This window comes from Bos taurus, chromosome 3 (assembly GCF_002263795.3).
Source record: "Bos taurus isolate L1 Dominette 01449 registration number 42190680 breed Hereford chromosome 3, ARS-UCD2.0, whole genome shotgun sequence".
Classification (NCBI taxonomy): Eukaryota; Metazoa; Chordata; class Mammalia; order Artiodactyla; family Bovidae; genus Bos; species Bos taurus.
In genome coordinates this window covers 24,092,641-24,119,367 of record NC_037330.1, presented here as the reverse complement: position 1 = coordinate 24,119,367, position 26,727 = coordinate 24,092,641, and the positions used below count along the sequence as shown (strand labels likewise).

The following is a 26,727-nucleotide window of genomic DNA, read 5'->3' as shown; positions in this document are numbered from 1 at the left end:
GGAGTTTGGCCAGGTCTGCCTAGTCAGAGGGGGGAGGGTTGTCCAGCTGGGTGGGAGGAGTTGGTGGGAAGCCCAGGATATTTGGTGCTTTCTGTAGTTTGCAATTCGAAGTTACTAGGCAAAATGCTGGAAAGGTTGCATGTCGATTTTATTTCATTAAATCCCCAAGGCAGGAAAGATTGGATGGGGACTGCCTGGTGCTGGCCCTCTGCCCGCTGAGGCTGCAGCTGCCCCTACTCCTTTTCTGATGGGGAAGAGGCTGAAGGGCACAGAGTTCTCCTGTCCTGTCCGACTCTTTGCAACCTCAGGGACTATACAGTCCACGGAATTCTCCAGGCCAGAATACTGGAGTAGGTAGCCTTTCCCTTCTCCAGGGGATCTTCCCAACCCAGGGATCGAACCTAGGTCTCCCGCATTGCGGGCAGATTCTTTGCCAGCTGAGCCACATGGGGAAGACCCCTCTATAAGGCAGAAGGTATTTTTCCTCTCTGAACTCCTTCTCTCCTTCCTTACAGTTCAATTCACCTAACGTGGAGTGTCCACCTTAGCTTTTCCTAAACCTGCCTCCTCTCCTCCACACCTTCCCTCTCAGCATCTCTAGGTCCCACAGGCAAATAAAGCCCAGCTTCTTGCCTGGGGTGAATCACAGAAACTGGGTCGCCAGGGCGGAAAGAAGAAACCAGCGGAGAGAGTAATACGCTGCAAACCCAAGCGAGCAGATGTGCCTGGCGCCTCGGGCCCAGCCCTGGCCGGCCCAGAAAATCTCTCCTCAGCCCTGCGTTCGCGGAATTACATTATATTCTCCCAGATCCAATCATCTTTTTACAGAAAAAAAATTTTAAAGAAATATAAATTGCTGCTTTGCAAGATCAAAGCGCGGCTCTCTGGTGCATCTGGTCCAGCGGGGAGTTGGGGGAGGAAGCAAGAGAGAGTGGCGCAGTCACAGCCAACTTCAAAGTGTTCTCAACAGTGAATTTTGACCAGTGTATTTGAAATTATCTTCCCCTTCAACTTTGAGGGGTGCGCAGCGGGGAAGCGCCTAGCTGGTCCTGGGCGCGTGGAGAAACCTCGACTTGACCAATTCCACGCGGGCGTTAGAATCAGAGCCCCGAGGCTCCTGCGCGTGGGTGAGGGTGGCTAATCACCGACAGGACGTCGGGTCATCAGATATCCACATAAACCTCGGAGACACCACCAAATCGCCTTGTCCCTACTCAAGTAGCTGCCAGAGGCTCCTTGTCAGCCTCCCCTGCTCTCAGGCTGCAGGTCGCTTCTGCTGCCAGGACTGGAGTGAACTAGGATAGGATTCGAATTATTCGGGGCTTCCGGGTCAATCCCAGGCTCTCTGGGCAGAGAATAGCGAGGATCTTGACTGTGGATATGTGACAGGCCAACTAGGCGACTCTGCAGGCCTGGTCGATTAGGTTGGACTCCTTCCGGCTCTCAATTGCTTTCCTTAAGCGAAGCGCATTCGCCACGGGGAGAACTCAGCAGTGTGGCCCGAGTGCCTTCGCCGCGAGGCGCGCGGGGTGCGCCGCGTGTTCTCAGAGCTTGGGAGTTTGTGCGGCCGAAGAAGCTGAATCCAGGTTGGGCTGAGTCCTGGAGAGGGGCTGACCTTCTCTCCGTTTTCGCTGCACGGTTATTGTGGAGCCAAGAGGCGGAGTGTAGTTGTTTTTTCTCTCGCGTGTCTGCAGCCTACTTTCCCTGCAAGACGCATAGGGCGCCCGCCACGTACCCACTGGGCTTCCTTCGCTCTTTGGGGCGGGCCCCAAGGGCAAGCCGGAAGACTTGTCTTCTTCTAAACCCCCGAAAGTCTTTTCCTTTCCTGGAAAGACCAAGAGTGCAATATCACCTCGATTGCACTTGAATTGTTCCTGCTTGGCCATTTCCGATGTTTTAAATTTCAGATTTCCCTGCCAGGGCAGGAAGAGTTAAAACAGCCGACAGCGCGCCTCCTCTCTCCTGCTCTAGATTCCGTGTCTCCCCAGCCTCCCGCGGAACTGCATCTCAGAAAAGAGAACTATCATCCCCCAGGATGGGCAACATGATGTTAATATCATTTCTAGCCGAGAAAACCAAGATTCCTAAAACTTCGTTGACTTTTCCTATGTTTCTGAGTGGCAAAGTTAGGACCCGTTACCCAGATCACCTAAAAATTCTTGTTCTGCCCGCTCCCTTGGAGATGATTCCACCCCTCTAACACTCCCTTCTCCCGCCCGTCACTCGAGGTCATCGCCCCAGCAGCTTGTGCGCACCGCCCTGACCACGCGCGCCGGGCATCTCACCTCAGCCAGGCAGGTGCAGAGGTGGCGGCGCGGCAGCGGTGGGTCATTCGGCCGAAGGGCAGGCGTCGGCTGGCCGCCTCTTTCTGCTGCCCGGTGGCTGAGGGGGCAGAGAAGCGGGGTGGGGGGGAGGGAGGGGGGTCAGCGGGTCCCAGCCCCGCCTCCCAAACACAATGTCCAGGAAATCTCGGAACTTTCCATTGTCTGAGGAGCTTCACTAAACACATTGTCCCCATAATTACGGGGCCACACAGAAGAGAGGATAACTGAGGGGGTTAAGGAGAAAAGTGGGCCTGGCCCGGCCCTGGAGGAGCCCAGTGCCCGGAGCCTGTCTGCTGGGATGTGTTAGGGGAACTCTCCACCGCCCCGCCCCGAAAGGAGGGAAGCCCCGAAACACCTCAGTGCTTCCCCAAGCAGCAGTCTGGGAGCTGAGCACCGGGGAGGAGGGGGGCTTCCGGGCCTGGCCTCTCGGGTTTTGGATGGGCAAGGGGCCAGAGTCCCGCAGCTACGGACTTCTGGGAGAGCCCGAGCGCTTGTTGCTTGCAAGACACGATGCCGGAGAGCCGATCCCAAGTGCCAGGCTTCCCAGATATTGAATTTGTAATGACCCCCACCCTAGACGGTGGTGGGCGATGAAACTTCCCTTCCTTTCTCGCGGAGAAGTTACACTTGCCCCCTCCAGGTACACGCTTTCCTACCTCGGCAAATCTCGCGCGTCCCACTTGGCCCCCCGCACTCGCCTTCCTGCAGCGTGCAGTGCCCTTAACCCCACCCCGCGTTTGGAGGTGAGCTCCTAAGAGGTTTAGACACTCTCCGAACGCAAATCTTCTATTCTCACCACACTGGGTAAAAAACAGTCAGCCTTCTCTCAGGCAAGAGCCGCGGGTGGGCGCAAACCCGACTCACTGGGCCAACAAGTCGTCAGCTAACCTTGCACGAGTCTCTTGATTACCAAGTCCACATTTCCCGTTTGTAAAATTAGAATAATTGGGGCAGCCTAAAAGAGCTTTATGGTTCCCGAGGCGCGTCAACTGTGGCGCCCATTCGGAGCACATCCGACACGTGTGCACGTCTACTACGTTTGAATCCCACCACCTGAGCCCTTTGAACACCAGCGCACAGACCCACACTGTCTTTCTGTCCCTCTAGCTACTTTTCCTGCTTGCCGGGCTGGTTTCTGCTGGGTGATTAACGACCCCAGATAGTGTAAGGAATTTGGCTTCTCAAGCTCAGCATTTTCAATTCCTTAATTTGTCCCTAGGTGATCGTTAGCAATCGCGGCTGTAGATCACATGGAGGGGGGGCGGGTCAGGTAGAGTGAGCAGCTGATTCAACACTGTTGAGTTGGGGTTTGGTTTCGATTTTTAAAGGCGGTTCAAAAAGCGGCCCCTGGAGAACTTCAAGAAGGCGGCAGGCGGCAGGCTGCGGAGGTCCCTGACTAGCCTTTGGGTTGTCACCACTCTCATTCTTTATAAACTGTAAAGCGCTAGCTAGCAAGTCGCAGACTCCCTGGGGCCTTAGTCTCTGATGTAGGTGGGGCAGACAGGTGAGGAAACGGAAGATCAGAAGTGTCCTGCTCCTAAATCCAAGGCCTCACTTTGCTGTGGGTCAGGCCTGTTCCTCTAACCTATTCACCACAGAGCAGCAACAGAGGCTACTCCAGATGCAGCCTCAGTTTGACATTTTTCTAGCCGCTCAGGTTAGAAACAAGTTAGACTGCCCCCCACCTCCTCAGTCCTGACTGCTGTCATCTCATTTAAAGAGGAGTTACTGTCCCTCCTGAGGGGCTGGGGGTGGGGTCTGGAACATTACAGGTTGTCCCAAACAGCTGTCACAATTTCTTTGGCAGTTTGGCTTTAGAGGAGCTTTAAAAATACTCCTTTCCTGCCCCTGTCCCCCTCTCCTTCCTGAAAAAGCAAAGCAAAGCCTTTAGAAGCAGCTCCCTTCAAGGACCTCCTGGACTTTCAAATGCTAGGAAGAGTATGAGGGGAGAGGTGGGAGATGAGGAAGGAGAAACGGAACGAGGAAGAATCTTTGTCCTTGTTTTCCTGGGTCTTTCAGACTGGGGCAGACTGTTTCTGTTCAGAGGGGGCAGAAATTTGCTCCTTACCTCCCCTATGGTGACTAGGGCACTGGTAGGCTGCTCCTTCCAGCCTGCTATGCCTCTGAAGGGGTCTGGGGGCAGAAGATGGTGAGAAAAAGAGGGTATCAGCATCCTCTAGGTGGTAGCCGGTTGTCTGGAGCACAGAAGAGGAACCTCCGACTCCCACAGAAGGGTGAGCATCCGCAGTCTACTGGAGGGCAAGAGTTTGATCCACTGGACTCTCTTTTCTGAGGTACCAGGTTTGTAATGTCTGAAGTCACACTGCACTGTGATTAAATATACATTTTTATAAAACAAACCTAGAACATTAGACTTGTCTCAACCAGATTGGAAACAGTGGCTTTTTTCTACCTTTCCAAGATGAAGACCCCAAGCATTCCTGAAAACTTCAGCCAGTCTGTGAAAATGCTGACTGAGGCCAGGCAGGTTAATAGGGAGGACCAGTTCTTCTGTAGGCCTGTGAAACCCAGCAGTATACCTAGAGATGTACAAAGGAACTTGGGGGTGTGTGGGGTGAAATCAGTCGAAGAACCTTTATGAAAACATGAGTGTCTGTGAGGGAAGGAAGGAGGTGACCAAAGTAATGCATTTGCCTTTACTGGTTGACTGACAGGCTTTGGTGCAGGTTGGATAAGTTTACCAACTGGTTGCAGAGACCAGTGCCTCAGGCAGGGACATGGGTGAGGGAGCTCCTCAGAAGAACTGGAAGGGAAAAAAAGAGGCAGACACCAAAAAATTCTCCTACATTCTGGGATATGTGACACAATTCCTTGTCACATATATATAGCACATACACATATACAAATTCATTTAGCTAAAAAACCTTAACCTGAAAGAAAATAAACATTCACAAGTTCATTCATTCACTCAACAAAAATATCACTGAATGTCTATGGTGTGCAGGGCATTTTACTATGCTCTCCTTTGTAGAAATGCAGGTGTGTCTGTGTACAAGTTCATCCTGGAAACTCTGCTCCGGCTTCATGGAAGGTTCATGAGAGTTTCAGCTCTCAACAATCAGAATGACGGGGGCTCAGACTTCAGGATGCACACACTTTGGGTCAATGCCAGAGGTGATAAAGAGTCTGCTGGCACCCTGTGAGTTCGCGCTTCTCCTCCACTGCATTTGTGGAAGCTCCAGTCTGGCTACCATGGGGTGGGAAATGCTTAGAAACAGAGTATGCTAAATCCTCTTTACACAATGCTTTTCGTTTCTAAAGCCTGTTTTCCTTCCAGGAGCGGTCTAAGGAGCTTGGGAATCACAAACTCTGCAACCAAAGAAAATCTTTCCAAAGCATATGCCAGAAAGGAGAGACTGATTTAGGGTAATTCCCACAGGTGCACACTTCAATAGAATGCTCACACACCCAAACATACATATATATATATATATATATATATATATACACATACATAAACACACACACACACACACATATATATATATACACACACAAATACACACATTACTATACAAATTCATTTACATAGCATGAAATCATATTTACAGAAAAAGCAGAATGGGAGAAGGGTGCCTTCAGTTTTCCCTACTAGGCAAATTCAGAAACTCTTCCAGTAGGCTCAAAATATCACTGAGTTTTTTAGCAGTCTTTTTCATATGTCCCTATCACCTTATTTGCTTTATCAGTGGATTACCAGCCCAGAAAACACTACCCTAAAAGGGTAGCAACAAATGAGCCAGTGGCCTGTGGCTTCTCAGCATAGTCGGTGAAAATCAGATTTATACTCCCTGGTAGCAGTGCTCAGAACCTCTGAGATCTAACGGAACTGGTGATGAGATTCCGCAGCTTTGGTGTAGGTATTTGCATGTACAAGCATATTCCTGGGCTGTGACTTTGAATTTTAAGTTCCAAGCCAAGCAGAGAGATACCGGTATAAGGATTCTGTCTAGAAGTACCTTTGGGGGGATTTCCACCTGGGGGAGAGTGTGACACAGGACTAGAGAGGAAGGTAAGATGAACCCAAAATAGGAAAGCTGGCTAAAAGTCGCAATAGAAGAAAACGCTGCTGGAGAGACTGGAGGCAGAGGAGAGGGTGGGAACTGAACGCCACCGGAACTCGTCCAGATGCTGTTGCGTTCAAGCAAATGCCGCACCAACGGCCGAGACGGGTACAATATCCCCCAACGCGAAGGTAGGGAGGAGAGGGTACTGGGAACCGGAGCTTTTCCTTTTACGGATTCACAGGTCAGCGTAAACTGCACAAGACCTCCCTAAATGTCCATTCGCCTTAGCTTTGTCTAGTGAAAGAGACAACGGAGAAAAACATCCAGCCCCATCAAGCTGAAAACATTTTCACTTTTACCCTAAACAAATGAGATAAACGGCTTTTCCTTTTCTGAACATCGCTCTTATTTTGCCATCTAGATTTTGGAAATACAGCCTCGAAATTAAACGCGCACAATCATTTCCACTACACCTGTACAGGTGAGGCACGCTCTCACCCCCTGCGACGTCGGATCCCTAAATGACCGAGCTGGGCGGCTTCCGCCCAGAAGGAGTTTTGGCGGCGAGCTTCCCTCCCGGGCCTGGGTTCAGCGGCAGCGGTGCGGGCCGGTGGGAGAGGCACGGCCGCACCCTCAGGCGCAGGAGCCGGGATGAAAGAGCCCGGCCCCGGCCGCTCCGCGCAGGAAGCGGGGCAGTGCTAAACGCAGCCTTCGTGGCTCTGCCCTTTCTCTCGGTCACGGGAGAGAGTGGAGGCTTCCTCAATTCCTGCGTGCCTGCGATATTCAGACGCAGACCAGGGTGGGGAGCCTGCCTTTGTTCCAGGCGGGAAGCCGCAGCGCGGAGTTCGGGTGGGGCTGCGGAAAAAAGGAAAAAGCGAGGGGAGGCGGCGGGGCCGAGCTCCCGACCAGAACCCTCTAGGAAGCCCGCTCTGCGTCCCACTGCGCCTTTCGGTCCCGAGGCCTACTTGTAACTGACGTTCCTCGGGCCTTCACACGCACATGACCTGGAGAAGTCTTGGATCCGGGCGCCTTGGAGCCCTGTGACCCCTCGCGAAGTTTCCGAGCGCCTCCCCCCACCTACCTCGCCAACACGAGCGGGCTGCGAAGGCGTGTACGGCACCGCCCCCCCCCTCCCCCGACACACACACCTTATTTCTAGGGTCTAGAGGTAGAGGAGGGTTGAAGCTCAATATCTACCCTAGCCCGGCATTGCCCTCTTCTCCGTCTTAAGCAGGGGAAAAAAAGAAAGAAAAACCCTTTGGAGCTTTAATATCTTGCCCGCCTTCCCCCACCCCCCCACCCCCACCAGATTTTGAAAAGCGGCTGCCTCCTTTCCCAACAAGGGCCTGTCCCGCAGGGCACAACTTCCGGAGAAATGGGCCCACGCGGTGAATTCTGTAGAGTCGGCGGGCCAGGCCCCGACCAGTTGGCGCTGCGCGGCAGCCAGACTCGGAGCGGACTTGTGGTGAAAGCCGAGGCCCAGCGTTCGTGGAGCCCATTTGCTCCGAGTTCCCGGCCTGATATTTCCCCCCCTCAGGAACGTCCCCTCCTCCTGCCGGCGGAGGGTGCCCCCTTTTTCAGCGCGGTGGGCCAGAGAGGGAAGGAGGTAAAACCTCGAGGAAGTCTTCGCTCATAAACCTCGAATCCCCGCCGTGGTTTTGTGGAGCGGGGTCTGGCTTTGTTTCGGCCTCGGTGCTCAGGGCTTTTACTTTACACTCGGCGGCTCGCATGGCCGACTGCGCTGTTGCTCAGCCGGCTCGCCGGCCGCCCCAGCCCCTGTGCCTGGAAGGACAAGCCTCGCCCCAGGCCCAGGCGCCTGCCCACGGCCCGCGGGAGGCCAAGCGCTCCGCTTTCCGTTCACCCGCTTTATCCTCTAGCACAGGAAGGTCTTAGAGGTTCTTGATGCTAAGACACTAACCCCCGGGCGTCGCACAGAGTACAAAAGTTGCCGTCTCTTGTTCGACTGCGAAGGGTGCGGCCGATGATCTTGGATCCCGCCCCGCCGCCCGCGGCCCCCGACCGGGCCCTGGCTGGAGGCGGGCGGCCTGGGCCGGCTTTGCGTCCCGGTGGCCCGCTGGCGATGCCCGGATTCCAGCCAAGAAACGCCCCGGAGCGAACCGATGAGTGCACCCGCTTGTGAACGAGAACTTCTGACTTCTGTGGCAGCAGCTAGACTTCAGGGCAGACCTGGGGGCCGGAGCCGGCATTTCCACGGTTGGAATCGGCGAGCGCCTGGCAGGGTCCACGCCCCTCTCCTCCCTTTGCTATCGAGTCCCCGCAAGGTTGTGGGCGGGAGCCGGGGGTCTTGGAACCAGAGGGGCTAGCGCGGCAGGGCAGGGACGCGTGTTCAGGCTCCGGGGCGTGAGGTCTCGGGAAAGGCCCCGAATCCCAGGAATCCCTGGCCTCTCGCCCTCGCCCTGAGGTCGTTAGCACCCCAGGACGCGCTGTCTGCGGCCGCCGCCCCCCCCCCCCGCCCCCCGCCTTCTCAGCTTCTGAACTTTTTCCATTTCAAAGAACTAAAGGAGAACTGTTGTGACACATCTCCTGCACATTCTCGTGGAATCACCTCCGGTCGAAGAGAGTGTAGTAATCAGTTCCTAAGTTGTCTCCTCCCTTGCCCTTTTTTCTCACCCCTCAACCTCGGGTAAAGAATTTGAGCACTTCGAAGGGAAAAAGTAGTAAAATGCGTACTAGAGTGAGGTGGAGGAAATTCAAGTCACAAGACTGCCCCCAGGTGATAGTTTTCAGCAACAGCATTTCTGCACGACTTCAGGTCGCTCTGTATCTGTACTGAGCTAATGTCATCTGTGGTAGAAGTTATTGAATCCAAACGTTTACGTTAATCCCGCAAGAAAAGGAGAAACGTTCCCGAGAAACCTCTTTCCCATAGATGCTGTGAAATTGTTCAATTTGTCTTTCTAGCCTCACTACCATTAACATTTGATAACTGCATTTTCAAAATCTAACTCTCCCCTCCCCACCCTTCTTTCCCCCACCCCTTCACCATTTCCTCCTTCTGAAACAATAGCACGGGCTGCTGGAGTCAGTCTGATGATATAATCCTTAAGGCATTCACGGGCAGACCAAGGGCCAAGCTATCAAAGGGTTCAGCTTCTTCTTCTTTTTTTTAAAGCTGTTTACTATTCAGGAAATTTGGTAATTATTTTTTTTTCTCCATGTAGTGGTATTACCCTCTTCCTTTTGATATTAGATCCTCTATGGGGCCCTAGCTTCATGCTGTAGAGACAGGAGAAAGATGAAGGGGCTGAATTCTGCATCAGAATGTAATTTTCCTTTATGTCATCATTGCTGCTAAAGACCAGCTGAGGGCTTCCAATAGAACAGGAACCCCCGGAACAGGCAGAGAGTCCTCATGCTTCAGAAGAGAATGCCAATTTCATTTATTCTTTTACACCACAAACTTGGGATTTTTATATACTTCACTCCATCAAAATACTTTCAGTACTTTTATAGCAGGATTGAAAAGTCACCTCAGGAAGGAACAGTGAAGATAATAACCAAATTTTAAAAATCATTTGTTTAGAATGCATCACAATGAATCATGTTTTTTTTTTCAGGGGGTGTCATTGATAGGTATTAATATCCTTATGATGTTATCATGTTTATCTAGGCTTTCCCTGTGCCTAGCATAGTGCCTTCCTCATTGCAAGTATCAATGAATATATGTTGAATGAAAGGACAAAATGAAATATAAAGCAAAGGACTACAAAAGGGATTGGATAGGTAACTTCATTCACTTAAAACCCCCTCCATGACATATCTCTTGAGTGAATGTGTCATGCAAAGCAAAACTATTTTTGCTGATGGTGAGGGATTGACCATGTTAAATGGGTTTAAGTTTTATCTTCCTAACTAAAGTGTCATGTATTGAGATCAGGAACTCAGTGTTAACGCTTTTGTTATATACAATGTCTTTCATATTTCTGGGCACCTTATCAATCATCTTAAAGTATGGGGAAGGGGAAGCTTCAACTTAAGATAGAAAATGTTAAGAGAAATGTAGTGTTAAGGCATCCCTTTGGGCAGTGCCAGGTATCCTGGTAGAGGCACGACAGGTCAAGGGGTAGGGAAATTTCTGTTCAGACTCCTCCTTTAATCAGGCCATATAGTCTCCTGCCCAGATTCCTCCCAGAACCAGTATCTTCTCCTCGGATACCTTCCCCCATAGGCTATGAAAGCATAGAGAACAGGATGTGTTGACCAGAGGATGACTCTTCCATGTTACAGCCTGCCTCACTCCCACCACCCATAGCTTTTTTAGATTCTCTAGTTAGTTTAAGCTCAGCAGGTTTGTGTGAGCACTAACCAGATCATCACAAACTTTCCATCCACTGGGGCACTAGTTTGGCCTATTTCAAGCACATCATGATAATCTTTCCTATAAATTCAAGTTATTTGGCCAAAGGGAATTTGGAAAGCACCAAAGCGCCTTAATATATTCTTACAGGAGATTTTGTTTTTGGAAAATATTTGCCAATCAACTGGATTTTGCCATAGGAGCCAAGTCATCACAGAGGTTTATATGCCTGTGTAACACTGTCTAATAAAAAAATAAAAGAGACATAAAATGTACTTTCAAGGAGCTTTCTGTTTTTCACCACTTTTTATATTTTTCATTTAAAATTTCCCCATGGCAAGCATAGGTAATCAGAATCAAGTTGTTCATCATTCCTTGTGGCTTTCCACATAGAAAGACTTTCTGCTTCTTAAGGAGCCATCTCATTATCACCCTGCACCTAGGCATAAAGCATGATATGCCAACATTTAAAATGCTGGCTCTCCAAACCATGAATAGTTCATCCTTTGATTCCTCACTGTGTTTCTGCTTAGCATGTTCAAAAGTCCCAAATTCTTGATTCGAATGTTGGCTAAATTGGAGGCCAGTGTTGAGTCTGCTCCTGAATATAGCAAGTCAGAAGTATTTTCTATCTCATCCACACATCTCATAATGGTGAGTAACAACTGTCACTAAGGCACGGCACTTTCCTTTGATCCGTTACAATTTTTCTAAAGGATTGAAAGCTGACTAGAAAGCAACGAGGCTGATATTTTTTTTAAGTAACAAAATTTATTCAGATTGGAGTTGTCCTTCAAAGAAGTAACCCTGGGATTCTACACCTTATTCAAATGATTGCTCAAGACATTTTGGAATGCCTCTCTTGGAAATGTCTTTAGGGGTAGCTTACTAGCCACATGAAAGATGGCATCATCACTTACTCCAATATTATTTTCCTCCTTGCTGGCTAAGACATGTACACTCCTGGAATTCAAAGCTGCCCAAACTGAGAAACTAACTCTAAAAGCTAGGCATGTTAAGTGCAAAGCAACACTTTCCCCAGAGAGAGTAGCGTGTCACTTCAATGGTGTCCTTATGACAGACACACAGCAAGTAAAACAGTGGCAGAAAGCAACCGTGGGCCAGTCCCAACTATATCCAGTGACTCTAGAGCTCCAGAACAAAGCAGCTCCAGGAAGCCAGCAGATTCCTATGGGGGTGCCTGCCTGGATAGCCCCAGATGTTCCAAGAGTCCTTTTATTTGAGACAGAGCTTGTCCCAGGAAGCATCCCTATTTGGAAATTTTGAGATACCATTAGATGGTCTCAAAGGAAATGGCCTAAACTGACTGTCAGGCCCTTCACCTTCCCAATCCCTCTAACAAAAACAAACAAAATAAAAAATAAAGAAACAAAAAACACATCATTTAGACTAGGAGTCACACTAGTAGGGCCAAACAACAGAATTACAAAACTTTGCTGACAGCTTAAATGATGATGGATCATCTATAGGTTAAGAAATAACTGCCCAGTGACCAACCACGTGTTTCTGAATGCGCCCAATATAATCTTCCAAAGTGCAAGCCAAGGAAAAACTCAATGCTTACCACCAATCAGGCCCCTTACCCTAGGAGATGTGGAGATACAGGAAATCTTGTTCTACAGCCTATGTACAATATTAGCAGCTAGAGGTCAAGGAAGTGTTCCCTTTGCTTCTCATTGATACTGCCAGATCATTCTCTCTCTCTATTCCCTAAAACTCTGATTTTGAAATTAGTCATTAGCCTATAGCTTCCTAAGACCATTCTCCTGCATTTCTTAAAGATTTAATTCCTGGTTTACACTCACTTATATCCATTCTACTCTGGGCATGGTCTTTGTGCTTGCACAGTGAAATAAATGATGTTTGCAATACTGCAGCTTCTTTGACCTTCTCCAGAGATAATGTTTTCCTCCCTATTTCAACAATCATTCCTCAGGTCATTCCCTCAGACTTTGTCAGTATCAAGAACTGCTTGCCCACAATCTTGAATTCAAAGTAAGATCAACATCTCCTGTCTCTCCAGCTTACCCTCTCAATTCTTTGACATCACTGGGGCCTTCAGTCAATTGATCTCGCCCTCTTTTCACTGTCTCCGCATCCCTCACACCTTCACTTTCCCCTTGGCCCCATTTGGGTGCCATAGCTAATTATTATACACACTTTGGTCCTTAGCCATTTTGCTCTTTTGTTGCAGTTACCTAGCAAAGCCCAGTTCTAGGTTAATTTCCAGTTTCCCTACATACTGCCTACACCCACAAAGCAGAATGTGGCTGGAGCAAAACAATCAACTTTATTGGCTGCTCTCGTAAATTCATGTTCTCTAGTTTCTTGAGAGCCCTTAAATGCTGCCTGGAAATTCTATTACATGTCTCTGCTCCTTTCCCTTTCCTTTTCCCTATGGGACTACTTTACACCTCCCCCGTCTCTCTCCTCAAACTTCCATCGTGCCCTCCCTCATCCTAATTTTCTGCTTCAGACCTTGATTCCTTTTTCACTAAGAAAACTGAAGCAGCGAACAGACCTACTTGCTTTCCTATGACACACAAAAGTCCACCTGCATTCTGCATCCAGATATTCTTCCTTTTCCTGTCTCTTCTCCTGTCTATTTCCAACCTGTTCACAGGTGTCCTAGATCCCATCCTTTCTCACTCAAAGACATTGCTTCAGTAATTGTTCTCTCTCACTCCTGCTTCATAAAATTTCCTTCTTTACTGGATCATTCTCATCAACATACATACACACAATTATTCCCCGTTCCCAACTTAGAAGGTAACACAACTCTCCTGAATCCATCCATATCAGTGTCATACTGTCCCATTACAGCATCATTGTTCGCAAGTCTGTCAAGATGGTCATCTCTCATGTCTCTTTTGCCATTTCTTCTTAAATCTATTAAACTTTTGACCTCACCATCCACACAAACTGCTTTGATCAAGGTCATCAAGGAGTCCCAAATTGTTAAAGCCCCCAGTGGTCTTTTTTTCAGTCCTTACCTTACTTGAGGAAACTCCAAGAGATACTGAAGGACAGGGAAACCTGGTGTGCTGCACTCCATGGGGTCAAAAAGAGTTGGATACTACTTAGCGACTGAAAAACAACACCTTACTTGACACAGATTAGTCCTTTTCCAGAAAACATCTTTTTCACGTGTCTTCCAAGGCAACACTCCCTCCTGATTTTCCTTCTATCATACTTGTCTTTATCAGTCCTGTTGCTGCTTATTTTCTTATTTCCTTGTACCTTGAAACAAGGTCAATCCTTAGTCCTCCTCTTTTCTCTGTCCATGATTACTCATTTAGAGACTTCATCAAGACTCTTGGCTTTAAATGCTATCTCTATATTGATGACTCCCAAATAATATCCCTTGCCTGCACCTCTCTCTGACCTCTAGTTTTAAATATCTAACTGCTCACTAAACATCTCCACATGTCCAAAATGAAATTCCTGATCTTTCTAAATTTGCTCCTTCTACAGTCTGTCCCATCTCAGTAACCAAGGACTCCATCCTTCTAACTTCTTAGGTCAAAACTCTTAAAGTTATCCTTGACTTTTTCCTCTCTCAAATATCACAACTAAACTGTCAGCAAATTCTGTTACCTCTGCTTTCACAAATATCACCAATTTGACCACGTCTTACAACTTCCATCACTATTACCGTTCTCCAAGCCTTCCTTCTTATAGGGATGATTAAAATACTTTCCTAACTGGTCTCCCCACTTCCATCTCTGACCCCTATAGTCTATTTTCTAACATAATAGCCTGAGTGAAACCTTTGTAAGTTAAACCTGCAGTGGCTTCCAATTCTATTGCTGCTAAGTCGCTTCAGTCGTGTCCAACTCTGTGCGACCCCATAGACGGCAGCCCACCAGGCTCCACCGTCCCTGGGATTCTCCAGGCAAGAACACCGGAGTGGGTTGCCATTGCCTTCTCCAACCCACGAAAGTGAAAAGTGAAAGTGAAGTCGCTCAGTCGTGTCCAACTCTTTGGGACTCCATGGACTGCAGCCTACCAGGCTCCTCCGTCCATGGGATTTTCCAGGCAAGAGTACTAAGTGGGGTGCCATTGCCTTCTCCGTCCCAATGCTATTACCCTAAGGTAAAAGCCATGATCCTTAAATGTCCTATGAGGCCTTGACCGTGCTCCAGTTACCGTCTCATCAACCCCTCTCCCTCTCATTAACTTGACTCTGGCCACGCTGGTCCCCTTGGTATCCTTTAACAAGTCAAGCAGCCTCCTGCATCAAGGCTTTTGAGTTTGATGGTCCCTCTTTCTGCACTGGTCTTCCCCATATGTTACATCACTGTCTTCTTCACCTCATTCAGTGTTCTGACTAAATTTAACTCCAGCAAAATCATCCTTTATAACCCTATTTAAAAGAAGTGCTCTGTATTAGTTTGCTAAGGCTGCCCTAACACGGAGAAGGCAATGGCACCCTACTCCAGTACTCTTGCCTGGAAAATCCCATGGATGGAGGAGCCTGGTGGGCTGCAGTCCATGGGGTCGCTAAGAGTCGGACACGACTGAGCAACTTCACTTTCCCTTTTCACTTTCATGCATTGGAGAAGGAAATGGCAACCCATTCCAGTGTTCTTGCCTGGAGAATCCCAGGGACTGTGGAGCCTGGTGGGCTGCCGTCTATGGGGTCGCACAGAGTCGGACACGACTGAAGTGACTTAGCAGCAGCAGCCCTAACAAAATACCACAGACTGCTAAACAATGGAAATTTGTTTTCTCATAGTGTGGAGGCTGGAAGTCTAAGATCAAGGTGTTGGCAGGTTCAGGTTTGATTTCTTCTGAAGAAGGTTTGACTTCTCCATGTCCTGCAGATGGCCACCTTCCTCTATACAGTCCCCATGTGGTCTTTTCTCTGTGCATGAGCATTCCTGATATCTTTCTAATGTCCTAATCTCCTTTTCCTATAAAGATATCAGTTAGATTGGATTAGGACTCTAATGACCTCATTTTACCTTAATTTCTTCTTTAAAGGCCCTGTCTCCCAATAAGATCACTTCTAAGGTTCTGGGGGCTAGGGCCTCAACCTATGAATTTTAGGGGGTTGAGGAATAGACACAATTCAATCCATAACACATTCCACCCCCATTTTCTTTATATCTCTACATAGCACTCACCACATTATGACTCACCATTTTCTTTCCTTGTTGGTTCATTGTCTGTCTCTGCTACAATTTCAGTTCAAAGAGGGCAGGGATTTTTGTCAATTTTGTTCACCACTGTACCCTCAGTGTCTAGCACTGCCTGGCACATAGTAAGTAGTGAAAAAATTTTTTAATTAGTTAATGAGTTTACATAGTTTGGAGTCATTAAACTTGGCAGCTCCTAAACCCTCTCTGTCTTCTCAGGGCTGTTTTCAGGCAATAAGCATTTATTTAGCACTTACTCTGTACCCAGTATTGTGCCCCAGACTATGAGTAGTTTACAAGATCAATAATAAAAAAATATATATATATATTTGCAATGGTATGTGCTCAAAACAGTTACAAACAAGTATATATAAGAGGAAAAATAATAGTAATTTATGGCACAAACTTTAAGTGCAATAAATAGATTAGTTGGTGCTGAAGGACACAGGGAAAACTTATCTATAAAATGAGGATAACAATCCTTATGCTTGATACAGGTTTGTGAAGATGAACTATGGTTATAGTTTACCAAACACTTCTTCATATGTTAAATTAGGAAAATATTAGAAATCCACAAGAATTAAGAGACTTCTGGGCTCACATAAACTCTCTTGTGGATGAAGAAGGAGTTAACCTGCCTGGCAGTGCACAGGGGTCTGATGGGTCTGGTCAGCCAATATAAGCAGATGGCTGTGATGTCATTCTTGTAACATGATTCCTTGCTGGGGTGCACCGGTGCGGCATATTGGAGCCTCACAGAGGAGCCCCTCTCTAGCCTGCCCACATAGTTCAATTTACTCTCAATAAAAATGCAATAAAAGGCTCACTTGCCTTCAGACTGTTGAATGCTTGTGACTCCAGATTATTTGGAATAGAAATCCTGACTGACAGGATTTGGGAGAAGAAGATGGATGAAATATCCTTAAAGCAAAAAAGCAGGAAATGAAGGAAATAAAGTGGTTGTATTTTACCAAACTGGATGGTAGTTCAAAGACCCTGCAAGATTTTGGAAGTGTATAAGCCAGGGCTAAAATAATCTCTAGTAGCAAATGATGTTGTGTTCCTAATACAAGGTGGTGGAATCAAACCCTTTCTTCTAAAGATTCACATGACTTTGGGGAAGCTGGGCAACACTAACGGCCACCTCTTCATTATCGTAAAAAGTCTAAACTTCCTGAGTCTCAAGATTGGCCAGTTCGAGGGCATGCTAATGCTTCTCCCATATTATGGCATTATCCAGAGTGTTTAGCTCTGGCACTAAAAATGTAAAATCAGCTTGCTGTGTATAGTGGTAATAATATTTTATTTAGCTTTTGGATTATCTACAGGTTTCAGTTATCTGCATTGTCCCCTGTTAATATGAATAATAAAGTGGCTTTAATCTGAAATCATAACACATGCTTTCATGAACTGCATCCATTGTCTCCCTTATTTCTTTTACTTTTATCATCCATCAGATCTGAAGAGTGTATGGGTTTTATACAAAAGACACTAAGCACAGGAGTCCTTACTCTCAGTCATCTGCCTTTCCATCCCACCACCAATCCCACACTGGCCTAGTCTGATCTAGCATAGAGTTTGGGACACTGATGATATGATGATAGGCGTGGTGACAGCAAAGACTGTAGTTTCCGTTTATGATCTTGACGTCAGATACTTTCAGAAATAATTTAAACATTCCTAACTTGTGCTTAATGTAATTTTATGACTTTCTCACTCATAAATTTAATCCACACTCAACTTTTTATTTCTAGGCCATATAACCCTTTATAGGGTAATAAGTACTGTAATTTTACTACCCACAGTATAAAATAACTCCCTTTTCTTATTTGTCTCTCTTGGCTTCAGGAGACTTTCATTGGTTCTAATGTTGATAACCAAATTTGTGCTGACCTACAAAAGTAACTTCATTTATTTTCCCTTTTTAGCATAGACCCAAATGACCTAAATCTTTAGGCTGTCTATAAATAATCATATATATAAAGAAAAATAGTCTAAATTAAATTATTTTGAGTTAATCTGATGAAAAAGGTGAGTAGACAGGAAATAAAAGTCAAGACAATAATTACATTTTTGTGATTGGTTATCTATTTGCACGCCTTTTACTTCATTGTAAACTCCTCAACTGAGGCTGGGTTTTATTCCTTTTTTATCTGCCCAGTATGTGATTCTCAAACATTAATGTGCATCCAGATCAGCTGGAGGGCTTGTTAAGACCAATTGCTGAGTCCCACCCCCAGAGTTTCTCATTCAGCAAGTCTGGAAAGCAGTCTGTGGGTTTGCACATCTAACAAGTTCCCAGGTAAGGATGATGCTGCTGGTCTGGGAGCCATACTTTGAAAACCACCACCTTACCACATAGAAGGCTCATGTAAAATGTTGGTTGAATTGTAATAATCCAATTGCAGGAAGACATTGGACAAAGAGGCCAGTAAGGTATTGGGGTAATAGCTAAGGTACTGTTACAGAGAGACCTCAAGTTAAAGTGGCTTAAATATGATAAAAGTTTATTTCTCACATAACAGTCCCAAGGTACATGGGCAATCCAGGATAGAAAGGCAGTGCTTCTTGCCAAGTCCAGGGACCCAAGATGGGGGTTGACCCTCCCCATCTTTCTCTTGTGGCTTTCATCAATGGGTCCAACATGCAGTTCCAGGAAGTGGGAGGAGGAAGTAATTTCTGTTTAAAAAGATGTGAATTGGAAATTTCACATGGGACTTCCCTGGTGGTCCAGTGGTTGAGACTTCACCTTCCAATGCAGGGGGTGCAGGTTTGAAACCTGTTTAGGGAGTTACGATCACATACTTCTCCTAGTCAAAAAATCAGAACATAAAACAGAAGCAATATTGTAACAAAGCCAATAAAGACTTTTGAAAAAATGGAAATTGCACATAACACCTTTGCTCTATCCCATTGGCTGGAATAAATTTATACCTTGCTGCAGGGTGGGCTGGGAAATGTAGTTCCTACCTGTGACTATGTGCTCTGCTAAAATGAAGGGTGAGAGTTCCATTCCAAAAGGGAAGAACGACAGGCTGGATACTGGGGCATAGTTAGCAGTCTCTGCCACAACTTTACGGCAAACCTATGTATAAAGGGACAAAAATCTGAAATACAATGAGAGTTTTTTATGTATCTGCACATATTTTCTGGGAGGAGAGGAGGGATAGGGTGGGGTGGAGAAACATTTATACTTAATACAGAGGTTTTTACTTTGGAATTAAGATGGATTGAAAGGTAACAACTCTTTCATTTACCTTGACGAGTCAATATGCCAGTACCTCAAAAGGACATTGAAAGGTTCTTTCCCCAATTCCTCTATGGCTGATTCATGTTGATGTATGGCAAAACCATCACAATATTGTAAAGTAATCATTCTCCAGTTAAATTAATTTAAAAAATGAAAAAAAAAAGAAGAAAAAAACAAAAGGAAGAATATGGAAGAACAGGTGGCTTGATGAATATGAAGTTGTAGAAGGTGTGATAATGGCATTGAAGTCATGATAGTGGCTGGTGCAGAAAGGACAGTGGGGCAGAGAATGGGTAGGAGTGATGTACACAATGGTAGTTATTGTAGAACAGTGGGAAGGAAATAAGGAGGAATACACAGTTGCCCAGGAACTGGCAGAAGACGCTTACATTGGCTATCATAATATAAGACATCAAGGGCGACTTGAGAGAGATGAAACATACACAGGCATCAGGGAAGATCTTGAAACAGCAGGGATGGGAGAGCTAGAAGACTGCCAAAGTTGAAAGGTCTCAGGAGGTCTCATGTTTTGCTTATTTGTTTCTCTAGAGAATAGTAGATGCAATAGATAAGAGAAATGACAGCAGTAGCTAGACTGGGCATCCATTTAGATACGGGCAGTGGGGAGGAGATGCCCAAGAGTGAAAGCACATGCCCCTTCTGTATGATGTGGTGCAAACAAGTTACCACGGAATTCTTCGTACTTAGCTTGCAGGAGTTTTAAAGATGATTAGAAAGTAGTGAGTAAAAAAGGCAGGCCTAAGAACAAAGTAATATAATAGTTGTTGACTGAGCAACCACCAACCTCAGCAATTCCACTATTAATTAATCCCAGGAGAGAAATCCATCAGAAAGCAGTTTGTGGCTTTGAATTCCCATCAGTACTCACCTCCCCTTCCAATGTAAGAATAACCCTTCTGCCTGGTTCATGGTGGGAACACTTCTATCCCCAGGTCTGGCTCCCATGTCACGTCTGGACAAGCCACAGAGTTAAAAAAAAAAAAAAAGATCACCAGACCTCCTTTTGGGGTAGAGGCTGCTGCAAACTCAGGAAACTCTCTGGACAAACTATTTGAACTGACAGTTGCTCTCAATGAGCTTCCTCGGGGGCCAGGCTAGTGTGGGATGTGGTTGTAAATGCCAGGCCCACGCGCATCTTCATCCTGTATTCACAGATAGGACCGGGGACATGGCTTTCTTCCCAGGAGGAGTCTGTACTTCAAAATCTTATTGGAAAAAGGGATTAAGTTGGATATGATGAGTAAGACAGTGACTATGTAAAATCAGATCACTTTATTCTAAATAGAGTCCTATAAAGTCACATCATCTGCTTTTTGGAAACACTTCTAGAAAATGATGACCATCAGCCTGTTTTACAGTGTATGTGGGCAGGACTGGAAAGGGAATATTTCAAAGAACTACTTTGCATTCCATAGAGCCAACATGGTTAAATATCAAATACTAAATATTCTGTCTGAGAGCCACTGAGTACAACACTTAGAAGCCATATTTCAAATAATGCCTTAGTTGATATACCCTGAAGATATACAAGACTCAGAAGACTTTGGTTCTAGTTGCTTGTCTGCCTCTCACTGGCTTTCCATGCTCATCTCCACAGAGGAAACGGGGACTCTGAGGGTAGGGATTGTGTCTCATTTCTAATTCTTGGCCTATTCTAAGCAGATAGGGCCTGAAAAACAGGCACTCCACAAACTGCTTGTTCATTGGACACAGTGGGCAGATCCACATGCAACTTACTGCCAGTTTTGTTGGTAAAAGTAATCCAATAGTGACAGTTTCCTATGGTTCAATCTAATATTTGCATTCTCGTTTTGTTTATATACTGTATAGCGTTGCTTTTCCCTAAATGCAAATTTCATCTTTCTGGGTCATTTCCTAGTTGAGATATGAAAGTCCTTTCTCTTATCCTATATCTGTCTTATTTCTCCCCTAAACATCTTGGTAATTGTTCATTTCTATGCTCATCCAATATTTGCTAGTTAGTATCTCTGTGTGTGGGCTCAGTGGTAAAAAAAAAAAAAAATCTTCCTGCAATGCAGGAGATGCAGGTTCAATCCCTGGGTTGGGAAGATCCCCTGGAGGAGGAAATGGCAACCCACTCCAGTATTCTTGCCTGGAAAATCCCATGGACAGAGGAGTTTGGTGGGCTACAGTCATAGGGTGGCAAAGAGTCAGACACGACTGAGACTGAGCCCGATATCTGTGTGTCTTCCTCTACATTATAGGCACATTGCATTTCCCCTGTGCCTTTCACAAAGCAGGCCCTACATAAACTTTTGTCATAATGTTGAATCTCATATCCGAGGATAAGTCACTAATGCTCTGAGCCAGTTTCCTTCCTGGAGAAATAAGATAATCCCAGCCTGGCCAATATAGCAGAACTGTTGAAAGTTAACATATGAGGGCTTAAATGATTAACAGTAAAGCCTCCAGGTTGACTGTCTATGGGGGTGTTTGTTACATGCTAGCAATAGGCAATCTGTTTTCAGCTCAATTACAGGGAAAAGTTGACTCTTCCCAGCCAAAAAAATTTCCAAAGTCCCCCCCAGTTGACAGAGTGAAAAGAGAACATTCGTCACACAGGGAGAACACATAGTCGATGAGAACAGACACAGAGTCATCATGTTAAAGAGACCAAGTGCTGCCCCACAGTACAATCCCTTTACCTAGTAACATAGGCACACGGTGCTGGACAGAGTGGGCTGCAGGAAATGAAGGTGGGGAGAAATCAGCCTAAGGAACACCCTGCATGCACAAACTAAGACCTTTAAGGGAATTATTATAAGAGCACTTAAGGAAGAAAGGAAGCAGGGAAGGAGATGTGAAGACTAAGATAATGGGACATGCAGGAGACAAACAGAATCCAGAGTAGTCAAGAAGGGGCATGCCACTTCCTTGGGCACATTTAGAGTTAAGAGGTTCCACTGGGTTCCCAACTAGAAGAAACTACAGACTAATGGCAAATGTACAAGTCTAGCCAAGTTACTGAATCTTTCTTTACTTATTTGAAAAAGTAGCACTAATAGTTTCTGTCTTATGACATAAACAGTAAATGAGCTATTTCATATAAACACACAAAGTACCCAGCAGATAGCAAGTACGTATGTATTCTTACTATCTAAGAAACTATAAATACTAAGTTGTATCTGTATCTTCTGGGAAAGACTGAAGTCAGGAAGAGAAAGGAATGACAAGACAATGGTTGGATGGCATCACCGACTCGATGGACATGAGTTTGAACTAGCTCCAGGAGTTGGTGATGGAGAGGGAAGCCTAGCATGCTGCAGTCCATGGGGTCCCAGAGCCAGACACGACTGAGTGACCGAACTGAAGTTTGGGAAACTATCAGGCCTGTCATTCTCACCTAATCGCTTTGCTATCTGCATGAATTCTCCAGTTGAAGAATTCTCCAGGGAGAGTCCTCAACTGTAGGTGCTTGACGTCAACTATTACAAACAAAATCAGTAAGCTGAAGCCTTAAAGCAGCAGTGTCCAAGAGACATTCCTGTGATGACTGAGATACTCTCATCTGTACTGTCCAAGATGCTAGTCACTAGTCACTGAGGCTGTTGGGCCCTTGAAAGTGCTGCAGAGGAAATGAATTTTTTATTTATTAGTTTTAATTAATTTAAATTTAGATGGACATATATATCATATTGGACAGTTCAGCCTCAGAACATGACCCCAAACACACCAGAAGACATTGTGCAGGATCCACTGTGGCCTAGCAGCACCCTGGATCAGATGACCTGACTCAACCCTTGGAAGCTGGACTCTCTTAGGCAAATTACTCAACCTCCTATGCCTTGGTTGCATCCTTAATAATATGAGACTGACAACAGTTTCATTTTATTGGTTTATGAGAGCTAAATGAGAGAATTCATATAAAAGTAGTTAATTCTAGCATACATCAGAATTCCCTAGAAGGCTGTTAAAAGGGATTGCTGGGGTCATCTTCAAAGTTTTGCTTCAGTAGATCTGGGGTAGAGCCAGAGAATCAATGGGTTCCCAGGTGATGCTCATGTTGCTGAGTCAGGGACCACATTTGGAAACATACTGTTCTAAGATGTTGAGTGCCTGATACAGAGTGAGGACTCAAGTATTAGTTCTTGTTTTATGATTAGCACTTTTATGGTCTGCATCAAGAAGGTTTCTGAAAAAAATATCCATACTTCATTAAGACTCTCTAGCCCATGTTCTGACATTATTTGGATAGATGTTTACCAGGAACCTACAAAAGGCAAGATACATCCACTGTATTCTGAATGACAGTCCCTCAACATGGATTGGAAGTAGGGCTTGGCAGGGGGCAGAGCTACAGAGCACTAAGTTACCTGAACATTATCACCATCATCTAAATATTTTTCATCATTTCAACTCTCCACAAAACATACAGGAAAACAATTAAAATCACCTTCTGAGAGAAGCCACAAGTTGGATTTCGCTCTAATTTTTCATCTTGATAAAAAGATTATGTGGAGGCCTGTAAGTGCTAAGTGGAAGGGATGTGAAAATAAATCCAGGTTCTAGCCTTGGCTCCTTTATCAACTTACTGAAATCAAGGGGTCACCTCTCTCAATCATTATGGACTTGGCTATTAGATGTGATGAGTCCTCAGGTCACTTTCAAAGAATAACAACAGGATTCTCCCGAGCCCAACCTCATCTGCACAGGGATTTGCTCCTTAGAAATTATCACAAGTCTTCTAGTTTTTCTCCTCTGAGATTCTTTCCATGGTGCCTTTAGTTCTTTGGATAAAAGATGTGTTAAGGTGGTTAAAAAAAAAAACAAAAAAAACACAGACAGTTTGAAAGATCCACCTTTAATTTAGTCATTTTTCAGGATTCATACTAGGATTTCTTTTAAAGGCAAAAAAAAAAAAAAAAAGAGCCTTGGATAAATATGCCAGGAGGCTGTAAGACTCTAGACACCCCTTTTCAAGTAAAGATGCAAAAAGGATCTTTTAATTCGGATTCTGGGAGGCAGTGTTAGGTGTATTAATATCTACTCTGATAAAAAGACCACTCTATTTCCTTCTCTTTAAGAAACGCGAGTAAAGATTCTTTGCCCAGCATGCTCATTTCTCATGTGTAAATGGTGATCATGGTACTCACTGACAAAAAACTTACAATCAATTTCTGTTACAAAATCAATCAGGCCCTGGTGTGGTGAATCACAATTATCATTTCCATTTTCAGATGTGGGAAAAGGAAGTGCAGACAAGCTAGGTTTTAGAGAGACTTGCTACTACTTAGACTGAAGCAGATGTGAGATGAGAAGCTTCCACTTAATGGGAAAATCCAACTCATCAGGCCAACTACTTTTTTTTCGGTTGTGCCACATAGCACGTGGGATCTTAGTTCCCCAACCAGGGATCGAAACTGTGACCCCTGCAGTAAAAGCTTGGAGTCAACCACTGGACTGCCAGGGAATTCTCAGGCCAACTGCTCTTGTAGTCAGGCAGAATATACTTTGAGGTATTTCTGAGGTAAGCATAAGGAGACAAAACTTGGGACCCGCTTTGGGGATTCTGAGCAGCAAATGTGATCAAGTTTGGCTGAATCCAGATTTAAATCTAGCAGCTATTAGTTGATTTGCTGATATAAACAGTATCAGTAGTTCAGGTCTGTATTTCCAGTTGTTGTTTATTCACTAAGTTGTGTCCAGCTCTTTTTTGACCCCAAGGACTGTAGCCCACTATGTTCCTTTTTCCATGGGATTTCCTAGACAAGAGGGTTCTTTACCACTGAGCCACCTGGGAAGTCCTATATTTCTAGTTCAGTTCAGTTCAGTTCAATCTGTACTCATCTTCAAAATAAGAATGCTTGGGGTCTCAAACATGCTGGGGTTTCAAACATGCTCTCTATGTGTTCATGAAAAAAGCACTATTTAGGAATAAGGAGTAAAGGTTTTGATCTTGGATTTGCTTCTTACTTATGGAGAGATACTGTACAAGCTAACAGTACTCTCTGAGCCTCATGTTCCTCAGATATAAAATGGCAATTCCTCTCCTATCGATTTCATGATGGGTTGATGACATTAAATTGAGGGACAAATGCAAGGAAATACATATCAAGAACATAATCCATGGACCTGGGCTTTAGTACAATAAATAAATCAGGTTGAAATAATTCAACCTTCTCAGAAGGTTATATCATGTATCTCTGAATAAAAAACATAATAATAATGCTTTCTAGAAAAATCAGTGTGGTCTCTTGGGAAATAAGCAGATTAAATACAATAAAGCAGGGATCATCTCAGTGACAAATGACTTATTTTTATGAGCTCTGATATGAGATCTGAACACAAATTGGTCCAAATGGCATCCCAAGGATTATAAGTCTAAGACTTCTACATATTACTTTTTAAAAAGGTTGGGATAGATATAGGGAGCACCTGTGATGGTAAGGACTCCAGAGAGACAAAAAATGAAACACCCATTGGCCAAATTAACTACTACTTACCTCAATCATATTTGTGTCAATAAATTAAGGCCAATGAGCATGCATCAAATAATTGAGGATTCAGATAGTTATGCCTTCTGGGTGTTATTTTATTTCTTTTTTTTTTTTGCTAGAGAATTTGGGTTTCGGAACACTGCTTTATTTGAAACCTACAAATCATTATTCATCAAATGAAACCAATGATCAGATGTACCAAATTATGTGTTGCTAAACTCTAATTGTTTGCTTATGAGAAAAGCTGCCTTTATCGGAGTGCACAGACCACAAGATAGAAAAGTCTTTTTGTGACTCACTGAAACTTCTTATAGAAAGCCCACCAATTTCTTCACCTCCTGGCACACGGGATATGCTAATTCTTTGGCTCTTGCCGACCCAACTTGCAAAACTTTCTCTAAGTGGTCCTTGTTCATCTTCAGTTTTTCAATCTCACTCTTAATTGGAGCAAATTTCTCAATCACAGCATCTGCCACCACCAGCTTGTAGCGAGCAGTGTCCATCCCAGCGCTGCGGCGGACCACCTCCTCCACGGGGAGCCCGGCCACCGCTGCGTGAATGGCCACCAGGTTGGACACGCCTCCTCGGCTGGCGGGCTCGTAGGTGACCTCCGAGGTGAAGTCTGTCATAGCCTTGCGGAACTTCTGCACTATCTCCTCTGGGCTGTCGGTTATTCTGACAGTGGCCAGTTTATCGGGGTCTGATTTCGACATTTTGGCAGAGGGATCACGCAGGGACTTCACCTTCTTCATTGATGCTAGGTAGAAACACCAACACACATCCCAGGGGAAAAAAAAAAAGATGTAAACAAAATAACAAAACACCAATAGGAATGTCAGTGTCTACATCTTAAAAAGCAGTGAGAACATCAAATAGCTTCATTATTTTTATCTGATTAAATAAATAACAAACATTCATTGTAAAAAATTCAAGCAATTTGAGCAAGCATGAAAGTAAAGGTGTACTATAATCAGAGAAGGCAATGGCACCCCACTCCAGTACTCCTGCCTGGAAAATCCCATGGATGGAGGAGCCTGGTAGGCTGCAGTCCATGGGGTCACTATGATACGGCTTATCGTATCTGAAGTCGGACACGACTGAGCAACTTCACTTTCACTTTTCACTTTCATCCATTGGAGAAGGAAATGGCACCCCACTCCAGTGTT

The 26,727-nt window shown here is 45.3% G+C and overlaps 1 protein-coding gene across 2 annotated transcripts in view; it reads right to left on the bottom strand.

Moving 5' to 3' along the window:
* Positions 1 to 20,360: 20,360 nt before the first annotated feature.
* WARS2 (tryptophanyl tRNA synthetase 2, mitochondrial) overlaps positions 20,361 to 26,727 on the bottom strand; it is a 99,792-nt gene continuing 93,425 nt past the window's right edge. The window contains exon 6 of one of the 2 annotated variants that reach the window (XM_059884663.1): positions 20,361 to 26,318. In XM_059884663.1, the coding sequence (XP_059740646.1) occupies positions 25,870 to 26,318 (449 nt within the window). In that variant the 3' untranslated portion in view covers positions 20,361 to 25,869. 2 annotated transcript variants of the gene reach the window in all.